Here is a 14646-nt window from a genome sequence, read left to right as displayed (position 1 = left end):
GTGATTTATTTCTCTGTTTCTTCATCAATGTAACAATCACATCACCGGGTGGGATTACAAGTTAGTGCCACCAAGCTTGGCTTTTTTTTTTTTTTTTGTGGTTCTTGGCATCAACCTCGGGAAACGGAGTCATCTCCCCAGCCCTACCTCCACATTTTGAAGATAATGTTGCTTAGCACAAACCTGTTTGAACTCAGGACATTTTTCTAACGAATTGGACCTCTTATTGTGTGGTTACCCTTTAACTGCTTCTACAATGCTTTTCCCTCAGAATACTTTTTGCATTCAGACCTGTCCGAACATTACAGGCCCTCCTGTTCTCCCAACGGGGTTCTATCCTGACAAGCCCACCATAAAGCTGAAAAATCTTAGTTGAGCCACAAAGGTCTGGATCCTCCAAATATGTGACCTTCAGCAAATGTGCAATTTCCTATTTCTTTTTTACTTCTATCCTTGACTTAGAAAATGGCAAGAAGTGGGATTTGGTTGCAGTGGCCGCTCCACAGGGTTTGTCCTCACCGACTCCCGCGGCATTTGTCATTCTCTCCCTTGGCCGCCTACTTCCCTCTCTTGCCTTTCTCTGCATCTTTTTCCATCTTCCTCCTCTAGTAATTGTAATTTATCTTGCTAGTTTTCACATAGAGATTTCTTTCCTCCTCCTCCTCCTCCTCCTCCTCCTCCTCCTCCTCCTCCTCCTCCTCTCTCTCTCTCTCTCTCTCTCTCTCTCTCTCTCTCTCTCTCTCTCTCTCTCTGTCTCTGTCTCTCGGATTTCTCTCTGTAGTCCTGGAACTCACTCTGTAGACCAGGCTGGCCTCAAACTCACAGAGATCCACCCGCCTCTGCCTCCCGAGTGCTGGGATTAAAGGCGTGTGCCACCACCACCACCACCACCGGCTCAACATACACATTTCTTTACCTTAAGTTTAATCGTTTAAACAATGGCACAAGTATATACCACACAGAGAATGTTCAGCGTAGATTTAAATTTGTTTTTCTCCTATCATTTTATGACTCAGGAAAAGTTTCTAATGGAAATCTATAGTTATAGATATGCACACACACATACATGCATACATACATACATACATACATACATACATACATACATAATACACACACATACAGAGTTGATTCTGCTATTCCAAGTAATTATGTTCTAGAATGCCAACACAAACATCAAATTAGCAATCCTAAGCTATTGTTCTTGGAGGAAAATGCAGCATTAGGTTCTGACAAACTTTTTAATACTTTCTAGAAACAATCAACACATAATGACGGTTATGTGCTTATGTTTAAAGACACATATTTACTGTGCATCCTTGATTAACACTAAACTCAGGGCAGATGGCCAGACCAACTCATGCCTAGGTCTGAGATGTAGCTCTGGAGTAGAAAGCTTGCCTACCATGCACAAGGCCCTAGCACCACAGAAAGGAAATATTTATCTGTATGTATATCTAATCTATCTACCGACTTGTCTATCTCTCCATCTACCTATCTATCTGTCTGTCTGCCCATCTGTCTGTCTATATATCCATCTCTCTCTCTGTCTACCCAAGTCTGTATAAGTCACAGATAAATGAAGGCAGTGTAGCACTTATTTCTCTGTAGGACACACCATAACCTTCGTGTGCTTAGGAATAAAATATATCACTTCAGTATTATTCTTGGAATCCTTTCAAACACTGAAACTGCTCTCCAAAGAAAACACAAAAATAAAAGAGACACTGAACAAAGGCAGGGAAAGGATCCTTGCTCACAGTACGAGCAGAACAGAACAGGACAGCTTCATTTAGTTCAGTCTTGGCTGGAAATGCTGATGGAAGTTGAGTGGTTCAGATATTTCGCCTTTCTGTCCCTGCACACAATGAATGGGAGATCAATACAAGTTGTTGGAACTGCAGAAGACAATTAAACAGTCGACAGATTTGCAAATACAGAGTCTATGGATAATAAATATTGGTTCTGTGTGTACACACCCATAATTTTGAATTACAGCCTCCTTAATTCATTTATTTGTACTTTATCTGGTGCTGTGGATGGAACCAAGGACCTCCCACATTAGGAGTGTGCAATCTACTGCAGAGCTTTATACCCCAGTCCTCATCTTTGTTTTCTCCCCCTGAACCGTGATGGTGGGGTTGAGACCAGGGCTGCCGGCTTGTAGGAAGAAGATCAGAAAGTTCACATCAGGTCATTATGTTTCTGTCTGACTTTGAGACGGTCACAGTGTCTGGGTTCTCTATAATGATTGTGATCTGCTTCTGCTCCCTAAAAACTTACCAACAAGGAGACTCAGTGCACATGTCTCTCCTAGCCCCGGTTCAGTGACAAGAGTAACAACGTAGAGGCCTATGTGAAGTGGTTCAACAGGCTGTGTTATCTCGTGGCGACTGAGATCTGCATGGTGAGTAGCCAGCTTGGCCCTGCCTGCCAGCCAGAGGCTACCTGGAAGGATGTACTGAATCCCAACCTCCCAAGTCCAGGGCTTGGCTGGATCACCGTTCCAGACCAGGTTCACCTCTTCCCTCCAGTGAAGGTCCCCTGTAGGTAAATCTCAGGGTGGCTCCACCAGCCGAGGCTGCAGAGGAAGCCGGACTGTTTGCTGAGGAGCAAGGTCTGGCGGCTGTGTGCCTCATTCTGGGCCTGTCTGCCTCGGGCAGCTGGGCTCTGTAGCTTGCTTGGGGCTTGGAGGTAAAATGGTCTAACCTCTAAGAACTGGGAAATTGCATGTTAAAAGTTCAGGCCAACAATGAGATTGGGAATAAATCTATCCCTAAATCCTTTATTTTATTTCATATCAAGCCCCTATTACTTTTTACTAGAGTCTTGAGTGTAATCTAAAGCTATGCTGTTGTTAGTGCTGTTAGTAAACGATATTTGAGGGGGAAAAGCAGGTTTCACTGAACATGTATGTATAGTCAGTGTTCTGAAGGGTCTGAACAATTTCACCCAAACCATCAGTCTCCAGTGCACTTTTTATATGTCATTTTCTGAATATAGAAAATGATGGACCATAATTCTTAAAAAACGGAATGGTAAAACAAGTCCAGGCCAATGGCTGCTTCTGTCAGCAGGAAGTTCTGGCATCCCGGTGTTGGCCACCCTGGCCACACCCTGCCTCTCATCTGCTTTTCCTTTGTACCAAGGGCAGTGTCCGATAAGGTGAAGCACAACGGGACAGACTGGCCAGTCCAATTGGGCTCACTGGGTGCAGGCATTGAGACAGAGGTCAAGGGTCAATGCTCATTAGGGGTCAGCCCCTGAGACATGAACAGGGCAGTCAGGCGTGTGCTAATGGAGAAACTGCCCTGGGGTGTCCATAGTGGGGTGAGATGTTAGCCTTTATCTAAACCTCTGTCGCTGTCGTCGGTGAGTGTCGCCATTTGAAGGACAGGACTAGACCTCAGGTGGGCAGCTTTCTGCAGCAGAGACCACTCCTTGGAGGGGCTTTGGTGGCCACATCTACAGAGGTGTCACGGTACACTTCTTGGTGGCTGGCGAGACTACCACTGTGTGGATAGACAAGCAGGATCCACCTGAGCTGTACTGGCCCGGCCCCGTTCCCATAGTCACATTACTGGCTCGGCAACTCAGCCAGGATTTACCTGTGTGGAGGCTGGACAGAGCATAGCTGGACACCCAGGAACCCACCTGGGGTGGCCTGGGGAAAAGGACAGTTCGATTCCAACCCGCCAGAAAGGTAGAGAGTCCCAAGTACTTGTCCCCAAGGTGACTTTCTCAGACAGAAAGCAATGGAGGGGCAGCCCACAGAGCAGGACCTGGACTTGGTGTATGGCCCTGACTGAGGAGAGGGCAAGTTCCGTGGCGAGAGGGAAGGAAATGTCAGGACTTCTGTCGTTCAGGGGAAGTTCAGCCTTGAGGGGAACCACCTCAAAGATGCCTCACAGCCCCTGGCAGCTGCAGGGGTGCCTGTGCCCCCACAGGAGCTTCATCAGGTCACATCTGCCCTCCACACCTCTACGGTGTGCACTGGCTCTGCTGCAAAAGGGTCCTGAGACCCTGGGCCTTGGTCTTCTCGGCTGTAAAATGGGCTTTGAGAAGAGCAGGAGGAGGCTGGTGGAACGGGGTGTTTGGGCAGGGAGGGGGAGGGACATGTGCCCCCTGCAGCTCTGATGTCCTCTCCCCAGCCAGCCAAGAAGAAGCAGAGAGCCCAGGTGATCGAGTTCTTCATTGATGTGGCCCGTGAGTGTTTCAACATCGGCAACTTCAACTCCCTCATGGCCATTATCTGTGAGTGAGCTTGCCCGGGCCTGGAACACCCTGTGTGAGGACCCCCAGAGAGGTTAAAGTGGGCACGGCTGGCAGGTGGGGTGCATGTCAAGGGTCTTCCCTGCAGTGGGTGGCTGTGGGCTAGGGGGCCAGTAGGCCGTATCCCTGCCCCAGAGGCTGATGGAGCTGCTCCATTTGAAGCAAGACCAGTCCCCAAGGGGTGCATTTGAAGAGTTTGGCAGTGTGCACCCAGAGACAGAGAGAATGAGGAGACCAAAATAGGTACTGGTGATGCCCATGTAGTTGGGACAGGGTCAGTTACCTGCCAACCTCAGTCCAGAGTCCACCAGTACCTGCCCACTCAGCTTCCCTTCAGCCACAGTCGGGGCACACTGAGACCTCTTTTCATGTGGGAACAAAGGGGACTGTCCAGGCTGGAGGATCCCTCCCAGCTCTATACGCCTTCTTCCAGCCGGTATGAACATGAGCCCTGTCTCCAGGCTGAAGAAGACTTGGGCCAAAGTGAAAACAGCCAAGTTCTTCATCCTAGAGGTAAACAGGGTTGCTGCTCCAAGGGGTGTGGCCAGCAGGTCCCCGAACGAACGTAGCCGCTCAAATGCCTCCGTGTCTTCTTCCAGCACCAGATGGACCCAACGGGGAATTTCTGCAACTATAGGACAGCCCTGCGTGGGGCGGCTCACCGCTCCCTGACTGCCCACAGCAGCAGAGAGAAGGTAGGGAAGGGACCGTCAAAGGCCGGAAGTGCCAGCCTCCATAGCTCCTCCCTCCTCCAGACCGTATTATCTCAGGCGGGCTGTATCACTGCATGTGTTGATCAGCTTTCTGTTACAGAAACCCATAAGGAGCAAAGGTTTGGTTTCGGCTGATCATTTCAACGATTTCAGTCCGTGATCGGTTGACTTTGTGGCTGTGGGCCTTTCCTGGTAAAGACACATGATAAAAATTAAGTTGTTCACTTGATGGTAGGGGAGCCAAAAAGAAGAAAAAGAACCCAGAGTCTCATAGTCCCTTCAAAGACATATCCCCAGAAACTAAATATCTCTTGCTAACTAAACCCTACCTCCTAAGGTTTCCACTGCCTCCCACGAACACCTCCCTGGGAAGCAATCCATAGCCATATGGGCCTTTGGAAAACACAGGATCCAAACTGTAGCAGTTAGGAACCTGGCGGACCAGATCACCTAGCTCCATCCCTGCCCTCGTAAGCCTGTCCCAGCCTAGGACCCAGAACGTTAGGAAGCCAGGCAGCAAGGGCAGGAAGCTCTCTCCACTGAGCATCTAGTGCGTTGGGCTCCATGCTTCCCGGCCCTCTGCTTAACTCTGACAGGCTTCAGCATTCCCATCTGCCAGATTGGAAGACTGAGTCTCAGAGAGGATTCTTCACTGTCCAGTTGTACTGTTAGGCCGTGGCAGAGCCGGGTATCAAACCCCATCTTGCACAGCTGTGAATACCATGGCCTTGTTATAGTCCATCGACTGCTTCTCTGTTGCCAGGACACAGGTGGTGCTGTGTTTTAGTCACAGAGGTACTGGCTCACAGCTCAAGAGTTGGACTGTAGGGCAGACTATATAGAAGCTGGGCTGAGCTCTGAATGGAGAAGTCTCTTCCAACAGTGTATCTCTGCATGATTTTTCTCCCATCCATGCTGAGGCTGGGTGACCGTGGGGCAGGTGACCATAAGCTAGGGCTTCATGTGCCTGTACTCCGAGCCCCCTTCTGGCTCTGGGCTGCTGGGACTGTGCTTGTAAGTTGCTCTGCACCCTCTCCCTTCTAGATTGTCATCCCCTTCTTCAGTCTGCTCATCAAGGACATCTACTTCCTCAACGAGGGCTGCGCCAACCGCCTTCCCAATGGGCATGTCAACTTTGAGGTGGGTCCACAGGCCTTCAGTGATGCCAGCAAGTGAGACAAGCTGCTAAAAGTTCCCAGCACAAACAGGGGAGGCAGCTAGAGAGACACCTCACTGAAGTGCTTGTGATGCACTTTACTGAGGACCTGAGTTCCAACCCCAGAACCCATATGAAGAGAAGCTGAGTTTGTTGGCGCATGTTCATAATCCTAGTCCTGGAAGGAGGAGAAAGGTGGATCTCTGGGGCTCTCTGGCCAGTCAGCCCAGCCTAACTGGTTAGTTCTAGGCCAGTGAGAGACTGTCTCAAAAAGCAAGCTGGACAGTACCTGAGGTTGTCCCCTGGCCTCTACTTGCCCACACGCACCTGTAGTCATGCAGATACAAACACACGCATAGACAAAAGTTGCCAGCATGGGACTGTAGTGAGTCTTTCTCTGTCCCACCAGCCAGCCCCAAAATCACACTTCTTGTTAATTATGAATGCTCGGCCGATAGCTTAGGCTTGTTCTTAGCTAACTCTTATAACTTAAATTAGCCCATTTCTATTAATCTATCTGTTTCCATATGACTCACGGCTTTCACCTGTCCTCCTGAATATCTTGCTCCCTCTCTGACTGGCTGGCAACTCTGCCTTCTTTACAGCATTCTCTCTGCCCCAAAAATCCTGCCTAGCTATTGACTGTTTAGCTTTTTATTAAACCAGCCAGAGTGACATATCTTTACACAGTGTAATCAAATATCTCACAATATGGGACTGTTAGCCTCTAGATACCTGGATTAATGGGGGCTCCAGAAAAGGCAGAGTACAACAGCTTACAGCCCTTTCGGAGTAGGATTATCTGGGTCCCCCAACAAGAGAGAGGATGAGGCTCAGCCACATGCCAACAAGCCCTCCGTGCTAAATGTTGTTCTCAGCACAGGGAACATTTTGATCCTTGAAGAGCATCAGGTTGAAGAGAAAGCCAACCCTGGAGACCCATGACAACAGCTGTCAAGGTGCTCCAGGGACCACACAAATGCGTCGTACATGGGAGCCAGGGCAGGTCCCCAGAAGGACGGTCCCTGAACAACAGGATGGAGTTGTGAAGCAGAAACCACAGAGGGCAGAAGCAAAGAGAGATATCTGCTCCCTCAGATCACCAGTCTCATCAAATGTCCCCTCCTCCAGAAAGTCCCCAGCACCTCTCAGGCAGAGAGATCCCACTGCCCGGGGTCCACAGCCGGCCAGGGCATTGGTTACTCGCTCAGAGAACTGGAGTTCCTGAATGCCTCAGAGGGGTCCACCCACATCCAGGGTGGCTGGTGGGCTCTACAAACAGAGCAAGGCATGGAGTAATAGGACCTTCCGATCTGTGGGAATGGGACCTTCCGATCTCCCTCAATGGTCACCTGATGCCCACTCAGCTTTCAGCTCCAAGAAACATGAGTCCTGGACCTTTACTTGCTCTATTTCAGTGGTTCTCAATCTGTGGGTTGCGACACTTTGGGGTCCAAAAATGACCCCTTCACAGGGGTTGCCAAAGACTACCGGAAAACACAGATATTTACGTTACAATCCTTTTTTTTTTTTTTAACCTTGGTTTCTCAGTGTAGCCCTGACTGTCCTGGAACTTGCTTTGCAGAGCAGACTGGCCTTGAACTCACAGTGATCTACCTGCCTCTACCTCCCAAGTGCTGGGATTAAAGGCATGCACCACCACTGCCTGGCTACATCACAGTTCTTAACAGTAGCAAAATCACAGTTATGAAGTAGCGATGAAAATAATTTTATGGTCGGGGGTCACCACAACATGAGGAGCTGTGTTAAAGGGAAGGTCGAGAAGTGATATAGGAAGCTCATCCCCTCCCTCTGTGAAATGGGCCACAACTGTGACCATACAGAGGTCTTGGCGGCTGTCAAAAACTCTCTGAGTGTTCCCTGCTCATGAGGACCACAGCACAAGCCTAGGCTCTTTGGCCTATAGCAGGTGACTCACAGGCCTAATTGTCCCAAAGCTGGCAGAGCCAGGGGACTGTCCAACCCAGCATGTGTTCCCAGGCTTTTGTCTAGAGGCCACATGGATGAGATCACAGGGGCACAGGGGCCTGGGATGGGCTTTTTGTTGTTGTTTTTGGTGATCCTGACATATAATTGGGAGTTGGGACTCCATCATTTCCTCTTCTTGAATTGGTCCCTAGAATCAGAGCTGGGGAAGACTGTGAAACACTCCCTCATGAAACCACACAGTGAGGGAGCAGGTGGTGGCGGCTAGACCCAGCTACTGGGCTGATTGAGGGGTGACCGAGGGCAGGTTGTCAGCCCCAGGCATGGCTTTGGGCTGTGTCCTATTCTCCTTGCTGTTGCTGACAAGAACCAAGGAGAAGGGGTTTGTTTGGGCTTATAGTTCTAAAGCAGTGAGAGTCCATCATCGTAGGGAGCATGGAGGTAGGAGCCGGAAGCTGACTGACCACATTGCGTCTGCACTCCGGAAATAAGTGGGGCCAGGCTGTAAACCCTCAAAGCCCACCCCCGGGGACCTACTTACCCAGCAAATCTCTACCTCCCCGAAGGTCTCGTAACCTTTCAACAGCACTGCCCGCTGGGGAAGAAGTGTTCAAACACACCAGCCTGTGGGGAGCATTTCACAGTCAAACCACAGCCAGCTGCTATGTGTCTAAAACCCTTCTGAAAGTTAGCATACTTGGAAAATTTAAACACACATGTAGCCAGCCCTCTGTTTCCGTGAGTTCTGCATTGGTGGAAAACATTTCTTATTTACATCTGTACTGGAGATGTACAGACTGTTTCCCTTGTCACTTTTCCCGGAACAGTGCACACAGAAGCCATCTGCGTAGCGTTTACATTGTGTTAGGTGTCAGGAGAAACCTGGAGATGGTTTGAAGCAGGCAACATGAGGTATATCTGCTACATGGAAATAATATACCATCTTAGAAAAGGGACTGGGGCCTCTGTGGATTTGGGTATCTTGGTGGGGGCTGAAGGAATCCTAGAACCAACTGCTTGTGCATATTGAAAGATTATTTTATTTAAAAATACACTTGAAATAGTTTACTGAGGACTGTTGAGATAGCCCGTGGATGAAGGTACTGGCTGCCTGATGACCTGAGTTCCATCCCTAGGATCCACATGGTTAGAAGGACAGAACTGACCCCAGCAAGTTGTCCTCTGACCTCCACATGAGCACCAAGGTACACATATGCCTACACATGTACATACATGCACAATAAATAAATAAAATGGCATAACATTTTTAAGAGGTCACCTGTGCTGCAGAGATAGATCAGCAGTTAAGAGCATGTACTGATCTTCCACAAGCCCCTAGTTTGGTTCCCAGCACCATGTCAGGAGACTCATGGATGGATTCCTGTGCTCCAGCTCCAGGGGTTCTAACGCCCTCTTCTAGCCTCTGTGGGCACCTGTGCTCATGTGCACATACCCACATATATACACATAATTAAAAATAACACATATCTCTTAAAATTACTTGAATTTTACTTAAATAGCTTTACTGAACTATATTTACATCACCCTATAAGTCAACAAGTGTATGTCACTTTCCCAAAAGAAAAACACTAAAATAAATTCAAATAAAGCTATGCACATTCTTGCTACATGCAGATAAAGGCTTTGGGCAGTCAGGTGTGGTGGCATACACCTTTAAATCCAAGCACTCTGGAGGCAGAAGCAAAAGGATCTCTGTGAGTTCGAAGCCAGCCTGACGTACATAGGTAGTTCCAGGCCAGTCAGGGCTACATAATGAGACAAAACTATAGGCTAATGGCTGCCACCCCCCTTGATGAGATGACAGGTGTCGTGAATTGCTATGAAGGATGAAGGAGAATTGGCAAGGTGATCCTCCCAGAAGTCCCAGCATCCTTCCTAGGTTCTCTGTCACCTGTGGCCCCATGTTTCTTCTCAGATCCACAAGATCACTCAAGGGTGATGAGCCAGGGCTTTGCCAAGGCAAGCCACTCACTTTGCTCCATTTTGAGTCTCTGTAAACCCTGCAGAAATTTCTGGAACTGGCCAAACAGGTTGGAGAGTTCATCACCTGGAAACAAGTGGAATGTCCTTTTGAGCAAGATCCCAGCATCACCCATTACCTGTATACCGCCCCCATCTTCAGCGAAGATGGTAAGTTAGCCCCATGGCCTTGGCATCCAGGTAGTAGACTGTCCAGTGGTCTTTCAGCCCTTTAGTCAGTCACTGTGCAGGGACCCCAACTCTGGGCAGAGACACATCACACTGCTGGCCCTAATGAGCACCCAGGTGCCTCCTAAGGAGCACAAGGCCAACTCAACAGTACATGCTAGGACTTCATCGTTGGGCATTCTAACCATGAGCAGCCTGTCTGTCTGCCATGGGCATACTATGTTGCAAGCATAAGTTAACATGGTTGTCTTTCCACAGTGTCAGAACTCTATACATTATGGAAGAATTAGAGTAGGGTATAGGCTCGTTTCAACATCAACCTCCCCTGTTTTCTTCATTCCTAAGATAGGAATGAGGATAAGAACTGGGGCTCATATGAGAGAGCAGAGCAATGGCCCAGTTATGGGTCTTTCCATGGATGGTGCATGTGTGGGGGCCATGTGTGAGGGCAGCATGTGATACACACTGGCATGAGACATTGATTTCTGGAAACGATTGAACCCAAGACCTCACACCATCACCAGGCAAATATCCTAACACTGAGCTATATCCCCAGGCCTCTTTTTTATTTTGAGGCAGGGTCTCACTAAGTTGCCTGGGATGGCTTTGAACTCATTTTGTAGCCCAGGCAAACTTGACCTGATGATCCTCCTCCCTCGGCCTCCAGAGCAGCTGGGGTTGCGGGCCTGTGGCGCCATGTCTGGCTTGTTAAATGCATGGATTTAAGAACAGCAGTTTCCCTTTGTAGGAGTTTATTGGGACATAGCCGGGTCATAACAAACTGTCACATCCCAGGAAGTCCCTGTGCAGACAAAGGGGGCTTGGTTTGGGTTGTCTGTTTTGCTTTCTGTGGTTATCTAGATTTGTTCTGTTTCGTTTGTTGAGGTAGGGTCTCACTGTGTTGCTCAGGTTAGCCTAGAACTTATGTAGTCCAGACTAACTCCAAACTCACACTTGGGTCCCTTATCGTTGGGATTACAGACAGGGACCGGCATGCCCAACTGACAAAGAGTTTCTTGTAAAACTGAGCACTATTAACATTTTATGACCAAGAAATTGCACTCCTGGGCATTGATTTAGTCTAGACAAATGACATCCATGCTCACAGAGAAACTAAATTCCATATATCAGTGTCTATAAATTCCCTTTGTTACAGTGTCAACCTGAAAACAACTCAGTGTCTATCAGTGGGTGTATGGTTAAACCAACTGTGATACACCCCTGCTTTAGACCTTTTCAGACTCAAACAGGATGCATGCCACTGATACATGCCACCTCATGGATGAGTCTCCAGTCTCAAAAAGGTTACATATATGTTATATATATATATATATATATATATATATATGACTTTATATAGCATTCTTCAAATGATCAAAAGAAAGAAATGGAGACTACACTAGTGATTGTCAGAAATTAAGAAAAGGGGTCGGGAGATCTGGGATGTAGCTTGGTGATGGAATGCTGCCCTAGGTTCAATCCCCAATATCACAGAAAGAGAAAGAAAGAAAGAAAGAGGGGGGGGCGGGTGAGGGAGAAGAGGGGAGGAGAGGATAAAGGAAAAAGGAAGTGTGAGGCAATAAAGGATGTGGAGGTGACTCTAAAGGGGCCCCTTTGCCCATGGGCGCTTCAGCTGTTATGAAATGACTGGTGTCTAAACTCTGCCAATGTCAGTGTCCTGATTATGGTAATACTGTACCAGGGCACCTCGGTTCATGATGGAATTACACCCCAGTAAACCCATCCTAAGGTGGAAACACCGTAAGTCAGAAACACATCTCTAGTACCCTGAGCCTACAGATCACCTGCGGCAAACGTGCTTAGAATGCTTACATTACAGGGTCTCACTATGTAGCTCTGGCTGGCACGAAATTTTCTATGTAGACCAGGCTGGCCTTGAACTCACAGAGATCTGACTGCGTCTGTCTCCTGAGTGCTGGGCTTAAAGGTGTGCCAACATGCCTGGTCTAACATGAAACAGATTACATCACTATATGCAGAATAGTCCGTGTTGTTTATTGACTATGATACACTGTATGTGTTGGAGTCACGTGACTGATGGGGGTGTGGCTGAAGCTCACAGAGGGGAGCACACTTCCTATTGCTAGCCAAGGAAAAAAAATCCGAATTCAAATTTCAGATTGTGTCATCTTATACCATCATCATGAGCAAAAAAATTAAACCATCATAAGTGAAGGACACGCTCTGTATTATAGTTTCGCACGTGGGTACTGCTGGGGGAAACTGAGTAGAGGGGCCATGGGATTTCTGCATGCTGTTTTGTAAAACTGCCTATGTACAATGACCTCCAGACGAGATGTTTAATTCACAAACAAAAAGCTGGTCAAGTTCTGGGTGAACAAAGAGTTTTACCGTCATCTACCATAATTGTATAATTTCACTTCCGTTTTGGTTTAGGTCTGTATTTGGCTTCCTATGAGAGTGAGAGCCCAGAGAACCAGACAGAAAAGGAGAGGTGGAGATCCCTAAGGTGGGTCTGTGTGCCCCAGGATGGGGCATGCAAGGTGGGTGGAGGGAGACAAGTGGGTCACTTGGAGCCAGGACAGGGCAGAGGGGTTTGCAAGGAAACAGTCTTCTCCCTGTGAGGAGGGAAGAGGAACAAGCCAGGACCAGAGAGATCAGAGAGGAACTCAAGGGTTATGGATACTGGAAGGAGACTGAGCCAGTGACCCCTCCCTGGGGTCATTGCACCTCTGTGGGATGGTCAGGATGCATATCCCAGGGCCAGGAACTCCTGGTCCATATTTTTTATGCCAGAAAACAACACGCTTGCACGCGCACATCCCACCCCGCCCATACACACTGTCTCTAGCTTGCTCAGCATGTTAGCAGAGCCAGGTGGAAGTCAGAAACAAGCAATGGGCTCAGAGGGCCGAGCCCAAAGGATCTGCCACACCCCCTCTGGGCCCCTCTACGGTGCTGAGAAGGTGCCCTCTGGTGGAAGCAGTCTGGCCCCAGGGGAGGGGTTCACCTTACTCTCCTGTGTGTCTGAATCTGCAGATCTTCTATTCTGGGGAAGACATGAGAAGCCGAGACAGAGGAGGAGGAGGAGGAGGAGGAGGAGGAGGAAGCAATGGAGCTGACAGCCCATCCCAGCCCTGTCACAGATGGCCCAACAGGTGGAGGTTGACGCAAAGCCTCGCTACTTTGCAAACCAGACCCTGTGGCCTGGCACCTGCCACAATGGCCGCATTGGCCTAGGAAACCTTTTACGGGATCTCAGCCCTGGCTGACCTGCAGGGCCTCCAAGAGCATGGGTAACATGCCTTGGGCAAACTTTGCCTTCATGACCAAGTGGGTCACATACTCAGTCTGTCCATTCTGGACAGGGACACGGCGCTACCCCAATGGGCTGGGCGACTGCAATCACATGATCTTGTTAAGATCTATGGAGATGAACACCGCCATCTGTCACCAGGTGGCTTGGGAGCCTCTAAAACAGCAACAGGCATCATGGTGCAACATGGGATGTGCCTGCACCAGCTCAGAGCCCACTCTGGCCCCTGGCATTCTGCTGATGGGCCCCTGTCCTGCCCCTGCCGGTGGACTTGTTTCTGCAGTCACCCATCTCCTTTCGCATCCTGCTGGTATCAGGATAGCCTTCCGGCGACAGCAGTGAACCAAGTCAGTAAGCCAAACCCGAGTCATGGAGTCGGCAATGTGTATATTATGACCTTCTGCCTAGCTCCCTTGTAAACTTTAGAGTCGGAGTAAACACACACGTTTGTATACCTATCCTGCACATGAGTGTCCATGATGTGTGTCTGATCCTTAGGTCCAAGATGAGCTTTAACGGAGTACAGTGCGGGGTTCCCAGATCGTCCCTGGGAATGTATCAGTACACTTTCAGAACAGGATGTGGGGTTGAAAGGTGGCTTTCTCGGGGGAGTACTTGAGTTTGGATCCCCAGCTCCTGTGCAGAAGCCAGTGTTGGTGGAGCACATCTGTAACCCTAGTGCTGGATGGGCAGAGATAAGCAGATCCCTGGAGCTTGCTGGCCAGCCAGTGTGGCTGGTTGCTGAGCTGAAAGTTCAGTGAGAACCTTTGTCCCCCCCAAGAAAATAAGGTAGAAAGCTCCATCCCTGTCTCCCGGCTACAAAGACAACTTGAAGGCCTGTGAGGAATCCCTAGAATTCTGAAAGAGTTCTGGCAGCATCCAACCAAAATGGCCTCCTCTGCCTCATGCAACTCCTCACTGATGCCCACTGGAGTTTGGGGAGTGCATCAGCCCTTGGGCCAATGACTTGTCTACATCTAGCCCTCCATGAGGGCTGCCCAAGCATTGCCCTTTATAATGTAAATTGATACATTCCAGAGCTGACTTTGACAGGGTGTCAGTCACTGTTAATCACTTAGCAAAATACTTGA

General features: G+C 48.9%; 1 protein-coding gene across 3 annotated transcripts in view; it reads left to right on the top strand.

Annotated features, from left to right (window-relative positions):
* The window catches only part of Rasgef1c (RasGEF domain family member 1C), a 68119-nt gene extending 54106 nt beyond the window's left edge, over positions 1 to 14013 (top strand). For 2 of the 3 annotated variants that reach the window (XM_052758081.1, XM_052758080.1), the window contains exons 7-14: positions 2318 to 2407; positions 4152 to 4254; positions 4655 to 4785; positions 4872 to 4967; positions 6030 to 6125; positions 10116 to 10239; positions 12676 to 12748; positions 13279 to 14013. In XM_052758081.1, the coding sequence (XP_052614041.1) occupies positions 2318 to 2407; positions 4152 to 4254; positions 4655 to 4785; positions 4872 to 4967; positions 6030 to 6125; positions 10116 to 10239; positions 12676 to 12748; positions 13279 to 13303 (738 nt within the window). In that variant the 3' untranslated portion in view covers positions 13304 to 14013. The remainder of the gene's footprint in view (positions 1 to 2317; positions 2408 to 4151; positions 4255 to 4654; positions 4786 to 4871; positions 4968 to 6029; positions 6126 to 10115; positions 10240 to 12675; positions 12749 to 13278) is intronic. The other variant, XM_052758079.1, reaches the window with a different exon arrangement.
* The last annotated feature ends 633 nt before the right edge of the window (positions 14014 to 14646 follow it).

The sequence above is a fragment of the Peromyscus californicus genome, unplaced genomic scaffold, assembly GCF_007827085.1.
Source record: "Peromyscus californicus insignis strain IS unplaced genomic scaffold, ASM782708v3 Scaffold_3__1_contigs__length_106647218, whole genome shotgun sequence".
In the NCBI taxonomy this organism is placed as follows: Eukaryota; Metazoa; Chordata; class Mammalia; order Rodentia; family Cricetidae; genus Peromyscus; species Peromyscus californicus.
This window is presented reverse-complemented; position numbering and strand designations above follow the sequence as displayed.